The following is a 17,815-nucleotide window of genomic DNA, read 5'->3' on the forward strand; positions in this document are numbered from 1 at the left end:
GATCAGGGTTTTCAGGGCTGCACACACATAACAGAGGGCAGGAGTCTATCCCAGAGCCTTATTCAGGCTGCCATGCACACTTGTTCCAAAAAACATGCATTTCAGTTCCCTGTAGAAGCCTGTACATTGCCACTGACATCTCAAGATTACAAACAAATTTTGTCCTTATACAGTGTGCGGTAGGGAGTTTTCTTGTAACGCGGTCATACTTGTAACTAATGGTACCATTCCTTCAAAACCTGCTCTACCACGATCTTCACAGCTAGCTGATAAGAAGCACTACCCTATCAATATTTTCAAATTACAGTACAGGTTTTGTTCAGATGATTACATTTCATGACTCTAAGCTACACCGCGACCTCCTTGCTGCCACTAAACATTCATAACAGAGGTAGCAAGAAATTGTACAAGCAAGCACCACCTCTAGCTAAGTGCTCAGTCTTGGACGTCCCAGTTACCTCTGCTCTAGCAGACTCTTAGATCCATGACCTCAGACTCTCATATTTTGCCCTACCCCACTCTTGGAGTAGTTGGTTCCAAGGAGGCAGCAAGGATATGCAACTTGCACGTTACAGCTGACTTACCACCACCAGAGCAGATGGACCACACAGTCACAGGAAGCAGTTTGATGGGATGCTTCCCTCATCTGCCACCTGAAGCCCCCACTGCCAACTTATCTCATGTTGCATGAGATTTCCCGTCCAAATTATTGCAGAGGAAAAGTTCATAGACCAGTGTTCAGCATTTTATGTCTATTCATTTTGCTAGTAGACAATGTTAACTCTAGCAGCAGTTAGCTCTCAACAGCCAACAATATGCAGGTTAAAGTGGACTCTAAGGAACTGCATAACCTGTTAGGCTATTTGCTGTAGTCATATACTCCTAACAGTTATTCAGGATGCATCTTGCCTTCAAGTAAGTGATAGCTATTGACACCATACAAAGACTAAGGAAACACTCATGAGTAAAAAAAACCATAGGTTAAAAAAAATATATATATAATTATGCCACTGAGCCCCTGCCAACTTGTTCCTGATCAGTCAAGAACGGAGACCTAACCAGTCACATTTATCTCACCTCTTTTTCTTTTTTTCTCTCCAGGGGCTCAGTGCAGCAACCAAGGACACATATGACGCTCTCCAGATGCAGCCTTTGCCCCCCCGCTAAGTGGGAGTCACAGAGGGGATGGGCAAAAGTGAGAAATGCCCACCTGCTTTAGGGAAGGAGAGAAGGGAAAGCCTTTTTTTTGATCCAAAACAGGCACTGGGTATTTTCTCAGTGCAGCAAGCCACTTTGGTTTGTGCACAGAGGGAATACATCTGGACTTGGTCAGCCTCTTCTCCTTTCCCTCTTGAATCATGTAACTGCAAGCTTTAGCTATTAAAGTGTACATATCTGTAAAGTTACCTCCAATGATAGTGGTTATTAGGCAGATTTTTGTAAGATTTGTGTTGTGGGACCAGATCAGATCCCTGGGTTCTCCTATTGCCTGATCTGTTTCCCTAGCGCTCACTTGCCTTCCAGGGGTATCAAGTCATGTAATTATGATTTTGTTGCATGTAAAGACCCTTGTAAAGATAAGGCTGTAGTTATTTCCTGCGTTATTTATGATAAAAACATTTGACATAGGCCAGCTAAACTTTTGGTTTAAATTTACCTTTTAGAAATTAACAGGGGACAGGGTTTTTTTTTTTTCTTTAACTGTAAAAAGTGATGTAATGTTACTGTGTTTAAGGACAGAGGCTAAAGGCCAGCTGTACCTACCTGTTCAGTATTAAGAAAATCAGCACTTAGCTCCAACAAAAGGTCAAGTAACGGCAGTGCCACACATTCAGCAAATGGAACTAAATAAAGGCCAGGTAATCGGTGTAAGAAATTTCTCAGAAGGCAGAAGATACCCCTGTTACTGTGAAAACAAGGAGAACCGACTCTAAAAGCGAGTAATATTGAAGAAGCCAGGGAACCACGTACTAGAGAACACCATTTGGCTAAAGGATACATTTGCTTCACTTCTGCCCCTCTTATTAGCAACATCTACAAACATCACTGCACAACAGTCTCCCGGTGTAAGAATTGTTGTGATAATTCTAATGTTAAAAAAAAAAAACCCACCAACATAATCATTTGCTGGCAACAGCTGCTTTGCACTCAAGGCAACAGAAATGCAGTTTCAAAACCAGTCTACCATCAGGGTACTATTAAAAGATAATGCAGATGTCATTCCAAAGTGATAGCAGTCAATAATGTAATGCATTTTTGATGAATGAATAAAGGTAGTGGCAACGGCGTGTGTGTGTGTGTGTGTGTGTGTGTGTGCGCGCGTGCGTGCGTGCAGTGGACAACTGTGGGATGGGTACAAGCTCGTTAGCTGACACCATTTTGGCTTGCTGGACCAACTGCCACCTGCAGCGTGATCTCCTAAGCAAGACTGATGAGGTCAGTATTCCAGCAGGAGCACTTCCAAATGCCGCCTAGGAGGAAGCACCATAGGTATGGGGGGAAGTGATGTTGGAAAAATGCTGTCAGATATAAAAGCCACGCTGCTCAGCTCCTGCTGCATCCTCAGTTGTGGCACTAACTCCTACGAGCAACTCACCAAGGCTAAAAAATAAACCAGAAAAAGATAGGTTATTTTAACTTAGGTCAGGAGCTGACCAGTTTAGTCCATCAGTCCTGACAGAGAGAGTAGTGCTAGGACACAACTGTAGGAACAAGAGCTGCTCATGCCGACACTGCTAAGATGAAGATACACGTTAGTTTTTTAAAAGACTGGGTTAGAAGGAGAGAAAAAATTGCTGGAATTGCTATTACATAAATTACAAGGCTGTGCCTAATTTCTTAGGCAGTAAAACTGTATCTGCAGTAGGTGTTTGTATCTCTTGACTATTTCAAAGACAGCACATTAGTGCAAAAAAGTAGACTGAGACCACCCAAGCATGGCAATGAAAGGCCTTGTCAAGAATTTCCTGGATCCCTTACCGTTCTTCCTCAGCAGTAAGACAGGAAAAATGTGAGTGAATTGAGAGACACCTAAAATAACTAAGCTATAAGGTTAAGCTAAATTTGCAGCTGCAAAGTGCTCTCGTTCTTGATTCAAGAACAAAGAGTAAGCTACTGAAAATATCATTTGATTTTATTTTTTTAATCACAATATCCTATTTGCAAGGAGAAAAGAAGTGACTTCTACTGACTTTAAAGAAGTCAAGAGTTTCAACAATCACAGAACATCAACCACTAAACAGTGGAGGGAGAAACTCTTAGGGGGAAAAAGAAATCTCTTTACACGTATGTGAATCTTGAGCTCAAAAAACATCCAACATAGTAGTTGTTTGGGGGACACTCACCACTGGTGTGAACTCAGTCTTCTCTTTGCATTCAGGAAGCAATCGAGGCTGTTGATTTTCTTTTACAAGAGGAATTGATAATACAGAAGCAGTGGAACAAAAGCTCCTAGTGGAGTGCAAAAAACCTGGACTCTCCTATCCTTTGACTAGACAAAGAGCACGAAAGGACAGTCTTCTGGCCCAGTTTGATCAGTGGGAGGAAGGGGAATGACCCTTCCCCTGACACATTTAAAAACCACAGACAAGTGCATACATGTTAAAACACTTGGAAAATGGTTTAATGATGTTTACAACAGAAATGAACTGTACAATTACAGTAAGTTTAATATATATAAAAAATTACAGCAGACAAATGCATCTACACAAAATCTACCTTTTCATCCTGATTTACTGTAATCTACACAATCTCTCAACACCTACAGCTCTCTGTAGGCAACCACTGGGAAAATAATAATAAAGGATATCTTTAAAGAGACAGCATTTTGCCTTCCTCCTCACCCCCAGTGTGACAGCGAGGCTTTGAAATGTGTGGGACTTTCACATTTCAGTCTCAAGAAAAGATTGTGTTTCGTTTGGGTACAGCTACTCCCATACGGCCCTTGATTTCAAGTGTTCTGCTGACCGGAAGTGTATGTATAAATGCAGTATATGCATAAGGAAGGGCAAGAGAAAAACAAAACTCCAAGCCAGTGCAACTAGGCAGTTGCAGAGAGCAGTTAAACAGTTAGACTGAAATTTTGTCTTATTTAGGAAAGAAGGAAAAACAGACTGCCCACAGACACTATACTCACTCACAACTCATCATCCCTTTGAAAACTGTTGCGAGATTTAGAAGAAAGGGCTTGTTTTTCAAGTCCCAATTCTTTGCCGAAAGGGACAGTTTTCAAACTAACATGTTAATTTTTAAACATGAATTTTTTCTCTGGCCCATCCCTTAAAAACAGTGAAAAACCCTTTACACTGAGAAAGAACCTCAGGTCAATGGGGGAAGAAAAAAAAAAAAATATATATATATGTATATGCTGTCTCTTTAAAAAGAAGGAAAGAATCCCAGTTGGGAGCGGCCATCAGTGAAAACGCAATCCAAATTGGCGGTCTGGTGGAAATTCTTCATGGAATATTATGTACACTTTAAAAATCCTTAGTTTTTTTTTTTTATTTATTTATGAACACCTAGGCAGTGAAAACTGTTATGTTAATACATACATAGACACACCCAAAACATACAAAAATACTATTATTTCAAACTACTAAGAATAGGACAAGTTCAGTTATCTCCATGCTATGACTTTAAGAGCATTACACTGAAACAAACAAGAATTTAAACGACAATTTTTTAATATCCCAGAAATATACCAAAATATACATCTAAGCTTTGGAATTACTGAGGTTAGACTAATGCAAGTGCTGGGTAATCGTACTTAATACACAAGTCTAAGGTTCTGCAGGAAAGAAATTATCTTTGGTATCTGCATCAGGCTAATAATATTAACATTTGGATTTTGCTTTGGGATAGAGCTTGTATGACCCTAGAACCAAACACCCCCCAATCAACTGAGATTAAAAAGATCCATGTAAAAAGTTCCTCCATTTGCAATCCCCCCCCCAAAAGTTAAAAAGTCACAGGCATCTACCTAGCATAAAAGGTTGAGAAATACAATGCATAGTTGCACAGTGGTGCTGCAAAAAGAAACGAAATATAGGGGAAAAAAGGAACTAGAGGAGAAATGAAAAGCTTCTTCTTCTTTCAGGGATTTCTCACAACAGGACAGCCTCTTCCAAGCAGTGACGGGGGGAGGGGGGAAGCTCAGAAGTGCACCTCAGCGTGTATTAATCAACATCACCCAGCCCCCAGAGGGTTAAAGCACCCAGCAGAGCAGCCAATCCTGCACCCATGTCTTCAGCTCCTCAACCCGCCTGCGAAGCCCCCGGCCACCCCACCACCCCCTGCCAGCGCCTGAACCCTGGGGCCTTGGCTCCCCGAGGCCTGGCTGGGCCGGCTGCCCCCCAGACTCTCACCCCCAGCTGGGCCGGCCTCACAGGTGGGCTTGGTGCTGAAGATGCCCTTTGTCTTTGGTTTGTTTGTTTGTTTTGAGTTTATACAATCATTAGGAAATCTTTGGTTTTGGCTGGAAATTTTAAAAGAACAAAACAAAACAAAACAAAACAAAGAAACCGCCCCCTCCCGACTTATAGCAGCCACCGTGACCTGACAAAGCTTCTCTTTCCCATGGGGTAGGGGAACTACATTCAACATAAAGATGGAACGGGTTAAGGGCGCAGCTTCTGGCCAGGCTGGGGAGTGGGGAAGGGATACAGGATTGTCAAATAATAAAGAAGAAAATTAAATATTTGGAGATTTTTCTTTTTTTTTTTTTTTGGTCATGTTAAAAAAAAAAGTGAGTAGCACATATGCAGCGCTGGGCTGAGAGCACCTCCAGGCCCTGGAGTTCGGCATAGCCCCGGGGCAGCCCACGGGGTGGGAAAGGCAGTGCAGCCCTTTTACACAGAGCGGCGGGGAGGGGGCGGATATTCACAGACTACTCAAGAGGACCCCTTGTAACCAAAGGAAATAAGATAAGATTGCAATTTGCCCTCACTTTGCAGTAGCTTTTAAGCAGCGACATTCAGAGGCGTTAGGGGGTCACTCCCCAGGTTGCAGGTCACGGGGTGCTATAGGCCAGAGTTCAGTGTTAATCAAAGGAGGGAGGGCAGACTTGGCAACTCTGTAGGGTTTGGAGAAAGTTAAAGCAAGTTACTCAGTTACGAGTTAGAAATGAGGTATACGACAGCTCCTGTACCTGTGGCGGATAAACACCCCACACCTACTCACACCTAGCCTTAGACACTACCACAGAGGAAGGAAATGGAACAGCACTGGCGGGGACGAGGACGCTGCCACATGGATCCTTCTGATGGACCGCGGGCAAGTGAGGCGCCCGTGGGTGCCGGCGCTGCTCCAGGCCTCTTCCTGCCACCTCCAGGCAGCTCTGCAGCAATCCCTTCCTCTCCCCGGTTCAAAGGCAGGCCCAGCCCAGTTCCCCGTGAACGCACAGGGAGCGGGGCTGACCTCGAGCTCTCTCGCATTGCGTTTTTCCCTCTGACTCGCTCAGGAGCAGGGAGCACCGGGATCACAGAGGCCAACACATGGAGAGCGAAAGGGGGAAGAACTAAAGTTTTTGTCTCAACTGCCTTGTTCTCAGGACACTGTCACGGGTGCTCTCATTCTCAAATTATTTCTCAAGGGGTTGGTGTGATCTCCAGGAGTCACCCCTTGGCATGTGGTTTCCAATGTCTTAGGATCCCTTCTGTTAGATAACTTCACATTTCTATAGCGCTGCAGCATGCCAGCTTCATCCGCACACAACTCTTACCACATTCAGAGAACAGGGCTTAAGGAGCTGCTGCTACAAAATTCAGCAAAGGCAGTATGAATCCTGAAGTTAGCCCACAACAGACAGAGTTTTGGGAGGAAAGGGGAAGCTAACTTGGTAAAGTAAATATTTTGTGGTTGTAGGTAAAGCTCTGCAGGAAAATATTCACCAGCAGACTGAAACAGTTTTAAGACAGATCAACATTTTGGTCTGAGCTACTTGACAATGTCCTGTTTGGTAGAGAGATGAAATAAGGCAGAGGGGGTGTGTTCCAGTTCTGGGGCTAAGCCTCAGCAGCACTAAGGAACGCCAAAGGATACCATCTTCCCTCGCCTCCCACAAGCTGTTTCATTTCCTTCCTCAGGTTTGTTTTTCTTAAAGCACACCTTGTTTTCCACTTCTTTTGTTCCAAGTGCTCTTTTCTTTGAGAAGTCGTTTCTTCAATATCCCTATTACCTACCTATAAATCTAACTAGCTCTTTGAAAAGTCACACAATATTAATACCACTTTTACATAATGTCAGAACAACAATTCTATTAGTAAAGCTTTCAGTGAAGTTCTGCAACCCGATTGGTGTCTGGAGGAAGAGGAGCCGGACAATCCGTCTATCCTCCTTCCTCCCTCCCTTTCTTCACAAGAGCTCACCAAGTTCACTGATAAAACAACTCAGCCCAATAGCACGATACATGAAAATGTACAAGGCTACTTTGGGGAGTAAAGAAAGGAGTCTTCAAGGTCCCCCACCTTTAAGAGAAAGACCATACGCAAAGCTGTTGAATGGACTCTGACTTTGGACTACACTGCTTCCAAATTCAAAGGAAAGAAACAGTTTTCCCTGACTGTATCCCAACATCAGCCCAAGACCTGCAGCACTGGGCAAGCACCGCACGCAGTTTGTCTTCACAGAGCCAAAGCAACTCTATGCAGAAAAGGTGGGAGTACCCACAAGAGATGAGGTCCTTACAGAAAGGGACACTGACCCAAAGCTCAAAAAACCACCCAATTTTTCCTCTTACCCGCTCTGAAAACAGCAGAGCTGACAACTTATCAGTGCCTTTGGTTCCCTACGAGGCCACTGGGAATTCTCCCACCCCAGTGGAGTCGAGCTCCTTTAGAAACCCACCTCTCTAGATCACCACACACATGTACACCCGCTTGCATACCCGTGCACGCACTCACATGCACACACACACACACACACACACATCCCTCTTCCCCGATTCTATAAGCCTTGAAGGGAAATGAGAAGGGAGCCTTGGGGTCCAGATGAAGGGGCTGCAAAACCCTCCCAAGGTAACACTCGCTCTTTCTTCTGCTACTCCCACCCCAACACCAAGACATCTGCCAGGAGAACGACCCACTCGCTCTCCAAACCACCCCTCAACACTCCCCTCTCCCATGACTGTCTCACAGTATTTCAACCCTGCCAGGCATACCGGCCAGGTGTTAGGAGTAGGTGAGCTTTCGCTTCTCTGTTTGGTTTTTCTTTCATAGTTTTTGGTCTAGACAGGATTAGCATTGCTATTAGAAAAGGAAGTGTTTAAAAAGTTTTCTACCTATTATCAAGCACTACAAGCCCTACATTCAGTAACAAGACAAGGGGGATAAAAGGAACCTGTTTCACTTTTGCTCTCCCAGATAGATTAAGATGCAACAACCATTATTCTCTTCTCCCTCCCCCAGAGTCAAACACAACGGACCCAGTTCAGCTCTGGTGCAACTCGACTGACTGAAATGGATTTACACCGAGGTTGATTCTAACCCAAAATAGCCATCTTCTTTCTCCCAAGCCTCCCATATACACATTGCCTAATCTTTACATCCCAGTGAAGGATAAGGAAAGGCCAAGAGGGAGGGAAGTGTGCGCACACTCGAAAGGACCCTGAACAGCAACCCAATCAGTAACCTGCATGCTACCACGTGCTGTGCTGCAGATTAGACCACAGATAAACCAACCAAACAACAATCCCAAACCCAGGAGCGACAAAATGTTTCCTTTGGCAAGACAGATACAAGGAAAAAAATTCATGAGCAAACATTTTCCTTCTAACACAGTCAACCCCCTTTCTCTGCCCCTCAACATCCACCCACCCCACCCGACCCTATAAAGTTGTAACCTATAAACAGGATCTCAAATACATACAGCATAATCATGTTTATCAATCATAATAAACATCAGTTCAACTAAACTCTACAGCTAGAATTATCTCCACTATTTATAAAGTTTGCTTTTCTCTTCTGATTTTTTTCAGTTTAAAACCAGTTCTGCGACAATGCTAAGCTATGCTGAGGTATTTTATGAAGGTGCCAGAAGCCAGCTGCTACCCACGAGTATTGTTCTCAGAGCTGTACGGTGCTACCTTTCACTGAGGACAGACCGGGGGAAGGAAAAGGAGCAAGGGGGAGGAGGGGGGGAGGGGGCCCAGATCACTCCAGTTAAGGACTATGTTCTTAGCAGTGTATCACAGGCAGAACTAAAAGCAGCCCCAACATAAAGCCCGGTTGTTGCTTCGTTAATAGGAAACTGGTCAGAAAAGAAGTACCGGATACATTCTACCTCCTGACCTTATTTGTCTGCTCAAATAAAAGGCAAGGTCTTCTCCCTTCTCCCATCGTAAAATTATTTGTAATTCCAGTGCAATCTTCATAATACCCTTCTCACAGCATCCCATGGGGCTAAAGGCTCAGAGCACTTACCCACTAAGAGCCTACCAGGAGAAGTGGGAGACAGACTGAATGATGATATATACACCGAAAAAAGATTAAGTCCTTTTTCATGCTTTAGTATGTTTGTCTGTAAAGATATGTAAGTACAGCATTTTCCTCTTTTCCTTGTTCTGAAGGGGTGAAATTACTTTCAGTGATATAGAGGGAACCATATGCTGTTCTGAACATGGGGTGAAAGATATGAGTATTTTAAGAAATTGCAAATCATGAGTCAGTTAACAGATCTACATTGTTTTACAGCATGTACGATTCTATAGCCCTATGAAATCTCTCTAAGAATTACATACATACAAAAGAAACGTATGGGTTGCAGTGCTCTTTACAGGAATCTTTAAACTATTCTAGGGGTGTCCCCACTGGAAAGAAGGGAAAGAATTATGGGCAGCAACAGCAGTTAGATTTAACGACTGAAGAGAGCAGAACCTCGGCAATTACGTATCTTGAAAGCTGTATTGCTCTAGCATTTTGGAAAGGGAGGGAGATGTAAAAAGAGGTATTGCTACAAACATAAAAATTTTGAGTAGGCTACATGAAGACTGACAACCATAAATCCAGTGGGGTCAGCAGGTTAGGTTATTCCTCTGGTAACACTCCACCCTATTCAATGTTCACGTGAACATCCAACAGATGTTCCCATGCCCTGTGAACAGACATCATTTAATTGTTTGAGGGAAAAGAGGAATACTGACTCGAGTTAATACGGTTAACTTGACAATAAATTGACCTACATTTTAAACTACTGATTTAAAACCAAGGATTATTTATTGACAATTTGGACTAGATATAGTATTTTGCCTTTCCCAAAATGACCTAGAGACCTCAAAAAGCTACTTGTCTAAGAATTTCATCTAAGAAAATAGCAATTGATACTTAAGGTAAATCAGACGTTGTTTTAGTTGTGTGTCTATGGCATGGCTCTAGCTGTAACAGCAGTTCTGCTCTGCTTGTAACAAAGAAAGAGGGAGCTACTATTTTCATCAATGTTGCTCCACAGAGACGGGCATCACAGAGTTAAGGAATTCACACTGCTGCCTCCTTCAGTAACTCCACTGGAGAAACATGTGATGAGCCAAATTATACTACAAGAGGTGATATTTAAACATTAGAACAAACCAAAACATTAGGTTATGGTTCCAAGAAAAATAAGAAAATAAATTTTCTACTACTCACTCAATTGTTGGCATGGATGCGTGCGGAGAAGTTTCTCAAACGTGTTTTGCTAGCAGCCATTCTCTTACTGCCTGCCTGAGTAAAACTGTTTATTTCTACACTTTCTTTTTTTAATAAAATGAAATAAATTGTCTTAAAAGATGTTGGAAAGATGCCAAAGGATCAGAAGCACAAAATCACTGTTAAGTATAGGAGATTAAAATAAGAAAAGGGGTAACAGTAGAGGCAATGGATTGCTCTTGTCTAGCTGAAAAGCTATCCTACTAGAAAGAGCATCTGTTCTTGTGCGACAAGATCAGCAGATGCTTCTGCATTGAGCTACTTCTGCTCAACACTGGCGCCCCCTTACTAACCTAAAAGGTGCAACAAATCACAAGCTGTAACTCCAAATACATCAGAATCTATATTGTTTTCACTGAAAATCTCTTTGTCAGCCAGTTCATTTCATGACGAAATTCAGACTCGCAGCTTCTGATGTCCTAAGAGGTCTATAATTCAAAAAATCAGAATATAAGTCTTCTTTTTAATGGTCTGGCCTTTTAGCTTTCACTTGCAAGATAACCTCACTAGCACTGAAACAAAATTACTGAACAGCAGCACGTTCCTACATGAAGATCCACTAACTTTTGAGCATGTTTTCCTTGATGGTTCATCAGAGCTCAGATTTCCAATCACAGTAAAGAGACTTCTTCAAATCAGTTTAACTTGGGTTTCAACAACTACTTATTGATGCTGAGGATTTTAAGAAGCAGTGCAGCAATGATGCATCTTCACAAGTTACCCAAAGAAAAACAAAAAAAAAAGCAAACTGAAGTGACACTAGCCTATGGGCTGGACAAAAATCTCTTTAAAATCAAGTACTTCAGCACGAAACAATCATGCTATCTTGGCAACAATTTTCTGAGCATATGCACATACACACCATCCCATAGGTACATGACAAAATGTACTTATACTAACATATAACTGCACAATAATTCAGAAACAAAATAAATCCTCTGAAGGAGACTTACATAGACAACTGTGACTCATATCTGAGTACATCTTCTGTGATCAGTTCATGAATCCTTGTGACTATAAAGTGAATGAACTTTCAGGAGTTCAGCTGTCCTAAAGCCAAACAGGAATAAATTTTTCTAATATCACAAAAATTTTCATGACCAGCCTACAATGTCTCATCCTGAAGACATTTCCTAAATCATTTCTCTAGACCTTTCAGGGATATCTGTGCCTGTATCTTTACAAATTTTTTGGTTTTTTTGTTTTTTAAATCATTCTTGGCAACAATAAGAGTTGCTCGCCTTCTCTTTTTGTGCATATGCCCTTTGGCATGTTTGCAACGATGAAATGCAACCCACACATCTGTAACTAAGGAGACTCGATGCTCTGAAATGAGATGCTATTATCGTTTCCTAACGCGCTAGGAAATTTCTTTTGGTCCTGGCTGACAAAGCATGATCAATACAGGAGTGAATGTATTAGTGGACAGCTAGAAAACTGTCTGGAAATGAACTTTCTCAGAGAAAATCTTCCCCTAAAAGGAATATTAAGCAATTAAGACTTTGAGTGTGTAATAGAAAATTACTGTTGTTCAAACATACAAACCCTCCGAGACTGGAATCAGAGAGGTAACTTTGTCTCTTTGGATGAAACAAGCAAATTTGCTGACAAAATAGCACCCTGGGTCTGTCGGCAAGTTTGTGACCTCCACTGGGACAATAACTCTCCAGTCTTAAACGCTCAAGAATTCAGGCAAAGGTCTGTATTTACTAGGTCTGTATTTGCTTTTGTCTCTTTTCACATGCCTCAATTTCTGCTGTCAGCATGATTACGATTTAAAAAAAGAAAACTTCTGCTAAATTCTAGTACTTGATCTCATATTCCTTTCATGCTCTGAAATACCGTATGCATTGTACCTAGGCAGACGAATGCCTGCTGCCAACCTCATTTCGGTCTTCTACCCGAACTCTGGAGGCTGCCAGCATCCATAAGCCAAAACACTGGTGCAGATAAAAGCAGGCTCCAGGAGCTACGGTCAATCATTGGGATGCTTTAGGACGGTAAAGGACAGCACACGGGTTGAAACAAAGAGCACTGGTGACTGAACCCACGGGATGTGTGCCGTTTGGGCTTTCGAAGGAAAATCAAGCCCTTTCCAGATATGTGGCTACTATAAGTTTCCAGTTTCTCTCCGAAAAAGATTTGCTAAGAAATTCTCTGGAATCTGGGCCCCAGAGAGGGTGGATGGGGTAGAAAGGAGGAGGGAAAGGGGGTATAAGGTGCTCACACCAAAGCCATGTGACCAATGCAAAGGTAGTCAGGAAAAAAAGCAGATTTTTACAATAAATAAACCATCCAAGCTGCATTAGTGTTCCAGATATGTACTCAACAAGACCCTCTCCCAACCACAAACCAGCAAGAATGGGACATGAAAATTCATTCAGACAGCTAATGGCACAGTCTCTTTGAACTGTGGAGAGAGGATTTTATGCTGATTTAAGGCCCACCTTTTTAGTTGTTTCCTAGATATGCAACGGTCATGCCCCCCCACCCTGCCACAGATCCGTTAGGGAGTAGAGGATACATCGGAGAAAAGACCAGTAGTATTCCCCCTTTAACAAAAAGCTTCCTGATAAATTGCATTTATGCACAGGTGTGAAAGTAAGTAGGAATTTTCAGACTCCAGAATGAACATTATAGCGGCAGTTTTCCCCATCCTCTTACTTCACTAACACAAGTCCTATGGGACTTGTATCCCTTTGGTAGAAACTGTAGTCCATGCTACGGCCTTCAGATCAACACAGTGGGTACCAGCATCTCCTCTTCCACTTCTTCCCTACCTCCCTGAAGCTCACCCAGCTATATATATACCTTTTACTGCTCTGAAGCTGTAACTGTGGGCAGTTTACATGTATGCAGTATTATTCATAGCCCTAAAGATCTTCTGCACAGCCTGAAGTCATAGAGACATCAGGCATATCAAAAATATCTGGATTTATCCATACTGGTGGGATGAGGGTGGGACCTGTTGGATTTAATAATCCCCTGACATTGCCATTCTATTTACACATCAAACAAAAGAAAACAAATTAAAATCAAGTTAAGAGTCTGCCCCAAGGATAATACAAATTACCAACCAAAAAAAAAAAAGATTAAAAACAAGCAGCAACTTTTATATAAAATTAATAAAAACAAAAGACAAATGAAAAAGAAATTGTCAGTAGCATCTATCGCCTCTCTGCATCTGAACTGCACTTATACAAACTAGTCCATTAGTACAGCAGCTTGCTAGAAATTGACTTTGGTTCAAGCTTAGTTTTAAAAAAATAAAACATAAAAAAAAAAACAACCCAAAAACACATTAGAAACGGTGGACGGACATTTGTTAGTTTCCCTGCTTGCAGTTCACTAGTTTTGAAGTTTTAGGGATAACTGGTTTAAGTATTCAGTAAAACAGGAAGGTGAAGAGTTAGAGATGAACAAAGCAAAAACATGGGTAAAGGGGAAATAAAAGAGATAAGGGATTCTGCCACTTGAGTGCAAACACAAATCCCACATGCTCCGGTCACAAACCAAAGCATATGTAGAGTTTAAAGTTGCTGCCTTCTGGATCTTGGGCGAGAAGCCCCAAGATCCCCCTGAATCATCAACAAAATGAACAGAGCTGCATTAGCTCATTATTTTAGAACACTCTGGTGACAAAAAGGTGGGGTGGGGTGGGGGGGAAGGGACCCTTCTAATACCCTTGCTAGCTAGAAGTAATTTAGTTTTATACACATGGCAGAAACCTTTAAATCCATCAGGAATGGAAAGCTCAAAGTGAACTGCATTGCAGTGATCCAGTCTTCTCTTTTTTAAAAAAAATCTTTTTTTTTGGTTCAGATACTAGATTGTATATTTAAGAATATACAGATCTAACTTCCGTACAGTCCATTATTCTTCCTCATCCACGTAAACATTCTTTGCTACATGGATCAGAATCAACCTTGAAAAGACAGTTACAGTGGCAGGTGAACTCCAGCTCTATGGTCAGAGATGCTTATTGCCGTTTTTACATAGCTAGCGACATAACAGCTCAGAGACTACACGAGATCACCAAGGTATGTGCAAAACCCCAGAGTCAACGATATTGCGTTGGCATAAAAGATGGTAGCTTCTGTTCTGAAAGTTTGGGCTTCTGTGTTTTGCAGGTAGAAGCACTTTTTTAGTGGAAAGTTACTCCAATTACAATGTTGGAAACATCAGAAATAACTGAAAAGGAATATTGCTGTGATTAGGGAGAATCCAAACTTTTGAAATCCTGTACTAATTCACCTGACAGGAATCTAGGACTGTCCACGGTGTTTTATCTACTGCCAGTCAGCTTGGGTAACCTAACGTTTTTTTAAATATTCGTGTATGTTTTTGACTGCAAAATCAAATCAACAGAACAAAAGAGCCATCAGTATGTCACGCAATCTAGACTCAGGAGGTCAGATCCCACTCTCTTAAGTGGAAAGGAACCACGCACACAAAGCTAAGGGCAGAATTTCGCCAGTCAATCTAACTACGTGAAGGAGAACTGCAGTTCAGAATGAATTCCTACCACTGCTTAAAAAGCGTAAGTCAGCCTGGAAGTCTGCACACAACGATCTCTACTGCTACGCTGAGCTTCCTGCGCAAGCAATGAAAATGCGTTCTTCTGACCCTTCCAGGCAACCATCGGACAATTCAAGGATGAGGAAACTGTTCAGAACATTCCCAGAAGATGAGGACAGAAAGTCTGTTTGTGCTCCGTTCTTCCTCTCCACCCTCCCGCCCTCCCCCCATGGCATGGGAGCTCGCTGAAAATAATCCAGGAGCAAAAGACAAACGCGTCCAAACTATATATATAAAAATAATAATAATAATAATAATCATAATAATAATAGAGATACACCAGTAATACAGGCCTGCCTAAATTGTACCAGTTAAGAAAGGAACCCCCAACACGATTGATACGATTATAAACACCTTGTATGACATAATGGCCTGTACAACAGACCTATAAAATGATAATTAAAAAAGAAAGATATTTAGACCAAAAAGAAACAAGAAATCCCCTTCCTATGTTTGAGTTGATAACCCACCTTAACTTGTCATTGTGACTGCTGGAAATGATAAGTAGTCCTTTCACTTTTTTTGTGGTTTTTTTGTGGTTTTTTTTTTGTTTTTTGTTTTTTTTACATTTTTGGTTAGAAAGTTCTCCGATCCATGAAGCGATCCTGAAAAGACAGTGTTTATTATAAAATTAGGCAAATGTCTGTCCCAGCTTTAAATCCTTCCTGTTTTGCTTTTGCTTTTTATATTTTTCCTTCTCTCCCTTGTCCCCAGCAACACGGCGAGAGGATGCCAATCACATTTTTCAGTTTATAAACCCCGCTGGCAGCCAATCCCACCGCACAGTGAAACAGGCTGCTGGCAGCACAGCTCAGCCCGGCTCACTGTGCCTTGGAGGCAGTAGTGGTGGTGGACGTGGCCCCGCTCGCAGAGGCCACCGTGAGGAGAGAGTTCTGGATGGACTCGGCTGAGGTGGAGGTGGCGTGAAGGCTGGCGACTGGTCCAGAGGCCCCTGCGGAGGCTGCAGCTGCAGAGACCAAGCTAACTGGGTTGCTGGTGAGCAGAGAAAGGTTCTGAGGGTTCAGGAACAGAGGGGCAGTTACGATGTTAGGAGTACCTCCAGCATTGGCAAACACCAAGTTCCCAGTTGCATCCAGTGATGTTATTGGAAGAGAGCCACCAGATGCAAGAGCTAAAAAAGGGAAAATTAAGTAGGGAGGAGATAACATTAGCAGTAAGGAATAACGGGAAAATGTGCCTAAATGCAACAGGTCTCCGTGTTTTCGTCCTCTCACGGGAGCGCTTTCTATACCACTAATGATAGTTCCTCTTACTTCAAGTACACATAAAAAGATGAAAAACCCGTTTAATTTGCTATCTGGAGCTAGTCAGAGCTGCCACAGATATGAAAGGGTATTTTCACTTTCTCAACAACTAGGAAAGAAAGATTTTTCTGCAGTGCAATTCTAGCTTTCTCCAGCAAACTGCCCTACTCATAAAGAATCTGCAGTTTCATTAGCTAGACAGTGTCACATAAGAGGGCTTCCATTGTGAAGTAGTATTTTAATGAATTATAGGCAAACGTGGACAGGAATGCCTGTTTTATACAGAACGCTGACTCTCTCTCTTCTTTATGCACTGGCAAAGAGATTGCCACTACATTTGAAAACCTCAGCTCTACAGTAACTGCATGCTGTCAAGCAAGCACAACTCAGTAACCATGCAAGTGCATGACATTAATTCAACTATGCAGTACGTGATGCCTATAAAGTGCTACTATATACTAACCAAAACAAGTGGTTGGCAAAAGCTCAACACATACCTGGTAAGCCCACAGGGGGTACAGTTTTTGTACAATTAAAAAAAATTCTAATGATCCTATCCAAGAATAAAATCACAGGGATATTTTCAAAGCTTAAAAACCATAATGAACCTTTCTCTACCATCACAGGTGAAACTATACAGACTTGCACCTGAACTTTCTCTTTAAAATGCCCTCCACTGATCTGTCACCTCATAATAGGTACCTGCATTTTTTTTAAAAAACTACTCTTTCCAAAGAGTGGACAAGACCCTGCAGATACGAAAATGACTCTGCGGTCTGCTTCTAAGCTAACTTCATCATGCTTTCCATCAATACTTTAAGAGTAACGAGAGGTCCACGTTTTCTGCCTTAGAAAACGTGTATGCTCAAGTAACCTGTACTGGAAAGGGACAGAATGTGCGTTCGCATGACGTGAATCACAAGATGAAGAAGGTAATGTAACCTCGAGCACAGCATTTTCACTGTTGACATATAATCATTGTCATAATTTACTCTCACGAGTCTACAGGGTTCAGTCTGCCACAGATTACAATCTCCTAAATTTATCTGTGACACTTTCCAAAATGGCTCCTTCATGTATCCTGGAAACAATATTTGTTAGGCTATTTGTGCCCGTATTTGAATACATAAGGTTAGCTAGTTGTTTAGGCACTTTCACTATCTAATTTTCAAAGGTGCCAAACCATGAACTCGGAACAACTCTTGCTAAAGTCAGTGGAAACTTTTGGCTGCATGGCACTTTCAAAGTACATCTTCAGACCTCTGTGTATGGATTTATGGATTTAAAGTTCTACAT

The 17,815-nt window shown here is 42.1% G+C and overlaps 2 protein-coding genes across 6 annotated transcripts in view; one reads left to right on the forward strand and one right to left on the reverse strand.

The window, feature by feature from the left end:
* Window positions 1–1,406, forward strand: part of CD247 (CD247 molecule) — a 58,373-nt gene extending 56,967 nt beyond the window's left edge. For both annotated transcript variants that reach the window (XM_009682731.2, XM_009682730.2), the window contains exon 8: window positions 1,102–1,406. In XM_009682731.2, coding sequence (XP_009681026.1) covers window positions 1,102–1,167 — 66 coding nt within the window. In that variant the 3' untranslated portion in view covers window positions 1,168–1,406. The remainder of the gene's footprint in view (window positions 1–1,101) is intronic.
* Window positions 1,407–3,594: 2,188 nt separating this feature from the next.
* The window catches only part of POU2F1 (POU class 2 homeobox 1), a 121,701-nt gene continuing 107,480 nt past the window's right edge, over window positions 3,595–17,815 (reverse strand). For all 4 annotated transcript variants that reach the window (XM_068909628.1, XM_068909605.1, XM_068909618.1 and 1 more), the window contains one exon: window positions 3,595–16,386. In XM_068909628.1, the coding sequence (XP_068765729.1) occupies window positions 16,076–16,386 (311 nt within the window). In that variant the 3' untranslated portion in view covers window positions 3,595–16,075. The remainder of the gene's footprint in view (window positions 16,387–17,815) is intronic.

This window comes from Struthio camelus, chromosome 1 (assembly GCF_040807025.1).
Source record: "Struthio camelus isolate bStrCam1 chromosome 1, bStrCam1.hap1, whole genome shotgun sequence".
NCBI classification, from domain to species: domain Eukaryota; kingdom Metazoa; phylum Chordata; class Aves; order Struthioniformes; family Struthionidae; genus Struthio; species Struthio camelus.